The 7,790-nt window shown below is 40.0% G+C and overlaps 1 protein-coding gene across 1 annotated transcript; it reads right to left on the bottom strand.

Annotated features, from left to right (window-relative positions):
- Positions 1-5,865: 5,865 nt before the first annotated feature.
- LOC308609138 (late histone H2B.L4-like) lies at positions 5,866-7,123 on the bottom strand. The gene has a single exon (XM_081222684.1). It carries the CDS (start codon positions 6,993-6,995, stop codon positions 6,471-6,473), a length of 525 nt encoding a protein of 174 aa, XP_081078810.1. The 5' UTR covers positions 6,996-7,123; the 3' UTR covers positions 5,866-6,470.
- Between the last annotated feature and the right edge of the window lie 667 nt (positions 7,124-7,790).

The following is a 7,790-nucleotide window of genomic DNA, read 5'->3' as shown; positions in this document are numbered from 1 at the left end:
GCGGGATTTACCTGCGGATACTTTGGTGGTAGTTTTCCTTGGTCTCCTTGAGAGTCAAATTCTGTATCTGAAATATTTTCATAAGATTCATACCATGTTCAAGAATATAAATAAATAATATTCCCATTCCGGTGGCTCATTTATCATAAATCCTTAGTCTGATGTCCACAAGGACAGTTCTTGGGGGGTACTGGCCCAATCGAGTTCTATCAGTACACTGGACCAAAGGAAAAAAGGCCTTTACAGTCCTCCTCGATCAGGCAATGGCCCCCTTCATAGCCACACAGCTCAGAGTGGTTAAGCTCTCTCTAGTTTTCTGCCTTGCCCAATTCTTAATCCTGAGTTTGTGGGTTTCTGAAAACATTAAAAAAGATGCTGTTTTGTCTCTCCAGGACGGTGCAGTCCCTTTTTTCAGGGCCTGAAGAAAAGTTCTCATTTCTGTAGGTTGTCCATATTTTGTCTCACTGTTTAGCTGAGTGACATCCTTTTCAGGTTTTAGCATCCTAATCAATAGGGAAATTTACAATTTCTTTCAAAAGCAAAAAAGGAATACCAAACAAAACTGAACAAACATTGTTCAGCAAATCACAGTGCATTTATAGGGACTACAATGAAAGAGTTTCTTCCCCCTTCACCTAGGTGGAAAGTCAGGAACATTTTTAAAATAAATAAAACTATTCACTGTTCAAATAGTTGAGGAAAATTACATGAGAGGGTTCACCTTATTTTCCCTTAAGCAGTCACAAATGTTCTCTATTATTTTTTTTTTTTTTTTTTTTTTTTTGCGGTGTGCGGGCCTCTCACTGTTTTGGCCTCTCTCGTTGTGGAGCACAGGCTCTGGACACGCAGGCTCAGTGGCCATGGCTCCGGGCCCAGCCACTCCGCAGCATGTGGGATCTTCCCGGACCGGGGCACGAACCCGTCACCCCTGCATCGGCAGGTGGACTCTCAACCACTGCACCGCCAGGGAAGCCCTCTCTTTCTATTTTTAATCTAAGTATCTACAAAACGTTACTTAAAATGAAACATCAATTTTAGCACACAGAGAAAAGTCCTATCTATGCATTGCTAATTTGGAAGTGATGTGATATGAACTCTACCAGGGACGATGAATAAAGAGAGAAGGGCTACACGAAAATCCTGAGAAATACCACCCAGGTCAGCAGAAGCATTCAGCTGACCCATAGATACATGAGAAATAATAAATAACTGCTGCTTTAATCCACTAAGTGTTGAAGTAATTTGCAATGCGGCGATCACTAAATGATACACAATTATGAAAACATTACATTTTTTCCAGATTTCTCAGGGTTTTGAATGCATTCATTCATCAAAAATATCTGTTTAAGTAAGATTTTCCATCAATAATCTATGCTTACATGTGTTGGAAGAGTTCAAAAACTGTAACTATACCACATCGTAAACATCAAACCAGTATTTATAGGTGAAGAGAACCAGTGTTCTCTTAATATAATTGAAGAGTCAAGAGATATGCTCACCTATAACTCAAAATTCATGTCTTCTGTGGGTTGAATACTCTCTCCCTAAATTCCTATGTTGATGTGCTAAACCCAAATACCTGACATGTGATTGTATACAGAGATAGGATCTCTACTGGGAAATCAAGTTAAACTGCCTCCATTAGGATGATCCTTAATACAAAATGACCTGTATCCATATAAAAGGGGAAGTATGGACACAGAGACTGTCATATAGGGAGAAAACTGTGAACAGATAGAGGGGTTTCTCTGCCATCTTCACAAGCCAAGGACAGAGTCCTGGAACAGAGGCTTCCTTCTCAGCAGTCTGAGGAACCAAACCAGCTGACATCTTGATTTGGACTTCCGGCCTCCAGAAGTGTGAGACATTATGTACGTGTCTTTCAAGTAAAGGGACCTCTGGCATTTTGTATATCAGCCCCAGGTAACCACCACCATTAGAAACATACAACCAATCAAGCAAAGAAGCAAAGAGCAGGCAAATAATCAAACCTAATACCGTCAGTTTTTACCAAGGCTAAACATCCAGGAAGGCACTGACTTCTTCAGCCCGGAAAACCAGCTTGAATTCCGGACCAATGGCTGTAGCTCACCGTTGCTGGCCTCTCATTGGCTGACTCAGAGGCGAGTGGTGCTTAAGCTTCTCTGATTGGATCTCCCATCATCCGAGGCCTATATCACCAAGGTTGTTTTCAAAAATAGTAAAGCCTGGAAAAGAATAGACACAGATTACCTGAAGAAGTTAGAGTAGACCCTTCAGTTCCAAGATTAAAATTTTTCCGGGTAGATTAGAATCTGGGATAGATTTTTTTTTCCCTTGAACTTTTTGGTTTACTTATTCGTTTGCTGTGTTTGGATCCACACTTCAAATGAATTCCATAACATGGGTAATGGAGAAAAGAGTTTGAATGGGATATTTTTGCCCTAGCAATACTATTTTCCACGCGTTGATGGTTCTAATTTGTGGATTAAACATTACACTCTTTTCCTCAGGTTGTCTTTACAGTAAACCACACACACCATTAGATCGCAATTGCTCACTAGGTACCCTTCTTTCTGCAAGAACCCACGGAAGTGTATAATCACAATCGCTCACTCCCCCTTCCCATCTTCAACAACGAAAAATCACAGAATTCCCTTTATCTTCTTATCTTTCTAAATTTTGTATGTGTTGCTCACCCTTGCATGCCCAGTCTTCACTCTCCAGACCTATTATGCATATTAGGTAAACATATTACCTATTATATAATATGTATAAATAATGATCCTATTTCATTTCTGATTTCACAAAAGCAAAACACCCAAAGCACAATAGCAGTGTCCTGGTGTATTAGAGCTCTTATACTTTTTACAGAGACCATAGCTTTGAGACCAACATGCAAAAATAACCTTGGTAATGAATCTCCATTTCATATGGAGAAAAACTGGCATTTTGATGCAGCAATCATTAGCATGATAGACATTAAGTGATTTTCTGAGGTCAACTCTTTTCAAAGTGGTCCACACTTGTTTCTCAGAAAAGGCACCTGGCTCTACCAAGAGTTTGGAGTTCTGAAATTTTTTTTCCAGTGTGTACAACAATTTCTACTTCTTACACAGAGGAAGGTATGCACCTGATTTCATGGTAGATTTTAATGGCAAGCTGTGCAGCAAGCTCTCTTTTTTTCAAAACCTTTTAAGTTTCATCTTTCCCAAATAATAATAAGTAATGAACTTCATGAGGGGGCTTATTGGCCAAAATCCTAATTCTGCTGATCTCAAAGAGATCGCTGGAGGTAATATTGGCCCCCTTCATACTTGCAGTTTTCTGTGAACTCTCTCTACTGTCTTATCCTGTCCCCCATTTTGCTCTTCAGCAAGTGGTGCTGTGTCCAAGGTAGAATACTTTGTTTTTTGTCTCTCCACAGAATGAGCCCGAGAAATTTTTTAATTTTGCAACTTATATAGCTTTTGTCTCATTGTTTGCCTGAGAGAGACATCCTTTACTACCTTGTACATCCCAGTCAAAATGATTATTTACAACTGATTTTACATGTTCAAATGAAACACTTCACAATCATGAGGAAGTACTGGGCTTTAAAGCAAATCAGAATATACTGCACAAGACTGAAATACCACAGATCATCCTCTCTCAACAGTCGTAGGAAGCTAGAAATCTGTTTTAAACAAGAAATAGAAAATCAGCAACTTCTTTGAAATTTGGCAATACACTTATACAAAAATGACCCAAATAAAAATCTTCATGGGACACAAATAAAACACAATGGAAAAGAACAGATATGAACCTTAACATTCAAACCACTTGAGGTAAAAGGAGACATATTAGGTCTTCTATTGCTGATAAACCTCCTCTAAACTGATGCAAGGGGCTGAAGAAATGACTTGCTCTGGATTTAAGTCCTTAAATCCCCATGATTAAATATAAGTAAGGAACCAAAAAAAAAAAAAGCAAAGTTCCACAGTTCCTTTCCCCTTAATCTCCAGTTTGATTATCATACAAAGGCTATTATCTGTTCAGCCCTGGTCACTGGACAACATTTGGGGCCAATGGCTGTAGCTCACAGGCTGCCAGACCCCCAGTGGAGACAGGAGCTTGAGCTGCTCTCACTTGACACTCTTCAATGGATATAAAATTGCAGGTCATGAAAGTTTGTATTTTAAAGATTCTCTGCTAGGAAAGAATTGATTGATACATCTGTAGGGATATTTCAAATAATTTCAACAACCAGGGATTTAGAAAAGTGAAATGTTTGTGAAAATTTTGTTTTGCCACTTCTGTAAGCTATTATCAGTTCCCATTTATATATTTAAATGTATGCTTAAACTGGGATATGTTGATAATGTATAATAGGGGTAGTTGATGTATATAACTGCTCCTCCACAATTTCTATTGCATATCACACATAAAATAATTCTGAAAGTTCCATAACACGCTCACACGAGGATGAGAATAAATTGGGAAATGAAATTCATAGGAAAATAAGTTAGATCTCATAGAAATCTATAAAGCCTGACATAGAGAAAGCACTAAAACTGGGTTCAAGAAAAGGTTGGAATTTTGCAGTTTATCTAGCTTTTCTCTCTTTGGCTGAGAGTGACATCCTTCACAGGTTTGTACATCCTAATCCAGGGGTACTTAAAATTTCTTTTTAATTTTTATATTTTTTCTTAAAGTATAGGTGAGTTACAATATTATATTAGTTCAGGTTTATAACAAGTGATTCAAAATATTTATATATTATACTATTTAAAGTTATTATTAAATAATTTCTATATTTCCCTGTGCTGTACAGCATATTGTTGTTGCTTATTTTAAAAGTGCAGAATGAATAGATTTTAATATACTGAAATATTAATTTCTAATGAAAACCATAGTAAATTACAAAGGATTGAAATCATAGAGTGCATTCTCTCTCTCCAATGATGTAGGAAATTAGAAATCAATTTTTTGAAAAATGGACTAGGAAAATCAACAAATCCTTGAAATTCAGCAACATATTTTTAGAAAAAGATTAGAAGAAAAGGCAATGCACCAAGGAGAAAGCACAATGGATATTAAATTCAATAAATATTATTAGAAGCATTAACATTCAAATTACTTGAGGTAGAGGAAGGAGTCATCTTAGTTCTCTTAATTGCTGAACTTCCCCCTCTTATTTTCATGCAAGGAGATAGAGACATGTCCCACTACCAGATCTGGTTGTGTGTACTTAAATCACCATGATTAAAAGCAAGTACTTGCGTCTTCATTCCCGTTTTGCCCCTAGGTTCTTCATGAGACCTACTTGAGAATGGACTTGAGGATATGGGGAGGGGGAAGGGTGGGCTGTGACAAGGCGAAAGAGAGGCATGGACGTGTATACACTACCAAACGTAAGGTAGATAGATAGTGGGAAGCAGCCGCAGAGCACAGGGAGATCAGCTCGGTGCTTTGTGACCGCCTGGAGGGGTGGGATGGGGAGGGTGGGAGGGAGGGAGATGCATGAGGGAAGGGATGTGGGAACAGATGTATATGTATGACTGATTCACTTTGTTATAAAGCAGAAACTAATTAAAAAAATAAATAAATAAACTTAAAAAAAAATGGAAAAAAAAAAAAAAAAGCAAGTACTTGAAGGGAAAACCACAGGGAAACTATCACACCTCCTTCCCGCTCACTCTCCCGGCTGAGTATCACAGGAAGGCTGTTATTTGTTCAGCTCTGGATGCCCCACCACACTCTGGGCCAATTGCTTTGGCTCACGGGCTCCCAGTCCTTCATAAGCTGCTGCTCCTCAGACTGTGGCTACAGCTGCTGTCATTGGATGATCTCATCATCCATGCAGAATTACAGTTCAGTCAAGATTTCTGGATAAAAACCGAAAAGTTTTAGGCATAAAAAAATAAAATCAGAGAAATCTGAATTATGTAGAATACTAATTTTACGAGGTATGGTGCTTGATTCTAGAAAATTAGATTATTTAGTTTTACACTGCGTTTGGGTCCTATTTTATGTACTTAACTGAATTCAGATTTGAGATATGTTAAAGGCATATGAACATGTAAGTGAGATTTTCATGTCCACTACTTCACTCTTTCAGTTACTATATCCCACATAAAAATCTCTGGATGATACTGCTATATACAGCTGGGAGAATGACAATAAAAATGGTCAATGAATCTTGTATGGAAAGAATTTTGACCATAAAAATCCCTAAAATGGGTGAACAGAGAAACCACAAGTAGAAATGACCATTTAGGAAAGTGACAAGGTGCATTTTGGCTAAGACTAGTTCGTGATTCTCTGTGGAACGAATGGCACTAAAGACATATACTCAAGCAGAGTGGATGAGGTTTATGGTATTTCCCTCATGGCACAGGGCGAAAACCCAGAGTGGATCGGACTCTTCAGAGCTACAGGTCTCTTCCCGCCAAATGAGTGGCTCTGAAAAGAGCCTTTGGTTTGAGATGCTCAGATGGTCCGGAGGCAGCTCATTTGCCAGTGGTGTATCTGATGACGGCCTTGCTGGCTTTGGACATGGCATGCTTGCCCAGCTCCCCAGGCAGCAGCAGGCGCACGGAGGTCTGGATCTCTCCGGAGCTGAGGGTGGAGCACTTGCTGGAGCAGACCAGGCGCGCCGCCTCGTTGGCGATTCGCTCAAACATATCCTTAACGAACGAATCCATGACGTTCACGGCCTCCTCTGAGAGGCTCAGGCCCTCGTGGGCCTGCTTCAGCACCCTGGGGAAATAGGCGGCAAAGCTGTCGAAGCCGTCAGAGCAGCGGCGGCTGCGGCAGCGGCAGCGCTTCCGTGTCTTCTGCTTCGGGTTCTTTGGCTCGGCTTTGGAGGGCTCTGCTTCCTTGGTGGCCAGGCTTTCTTCAGACGTCTCAGACGAAGGCTCAGACATGTCAGAACCGTCTCCCCCACAGCTCAGAGGGAAGGACAGTGCGGCAGTTGAATGCCGTTGGCCCCGTTTATACTCCCTGCCTTCTCTGATGTCACGGGCAATGTTCATATCTGATTGGATAAAATGCAAAGCAGGGAGGCCTGTCACTAAGGCACCCCATGTCACGTGTGATTGGATGGCCCCCTGCTTGGCCTCCAGTCAACCAATCACAGTGGAAATCTGGTGACCTTTAAACTTTCCGTGACCTCTACCAGAAAATCTTTGAACTATGCCCCATGTAGGCAAAGTTCACCTCAGCTGATTTATGCCTACTATTTATGCATGAGAACTCTGAGAAGTTGTCACCTAAGCCACCTACATTGAATAAAACTCAGTTTGAGCTTCCTGAACGAGTCTGACCTCCCTAACTGAAGTCGTTGCCTCCATCAGAATGACTTTGGCCACTTGGCAGCCATTTTACTCCCACACAGAATCTTACCTTTCCATGGCTGAGCCTCCATGGCCTGAGCAGGAACTCTCTGACATGGTCTGCAGAGTGCTCCTCAAAATCATGGGACATAATTCACCAGCTATTACCTCCAATTCTTATCAAAACCTCCAGTGATCAGAATGAAGAGAATGACAAAACCACTTTCTGCAAAGACAGAACACAAACAGAAATGGGAATACTTACACATAAACACTAAAATTATTTAACATTTAGTAAATTTTAAATTCTTTTAACATTAATTAGGTCCCCAAAACACCACACATACTGGAATTGATGAATAAATGTGAGCTGTTATTTTAACAAAACTGGTTACTCTGAGTACTGAGAAACTGCCAGTGTGAGAGAAAAATAATCAATAAAATACCTAAGAATAAATGTACTTAAGTTAGTAAAAGACCTGTACTTGGAAAACT

Source organism: Mesoplodon bidens (genome assembly GCF_964165515.1).
Source record: "Mesoplodon bidens genome assembly, chromosome: X".
NCBI classification, from domain to species: Eukaryota; Metazoa; Chordata; class Mammalia; order Artiodactyla; family Ziphiidae; genus Mesoplodon; species Mesoplodon bidens.
Note: the sequence above shows the minus strand (reverse complement) of the source record. Positions and strands in the feature narration are given on the sequence as shown.

What these genes read in the sequence shown, in the direction of transcription:
- LOC308609138 (XM_081222684.1), bottom strand. Translation starts at nt 6,995, where the DNA reads ATGAACATTGCCCGTGACATCAGAGAAGGCAGGGAGTATAAACGGGGC.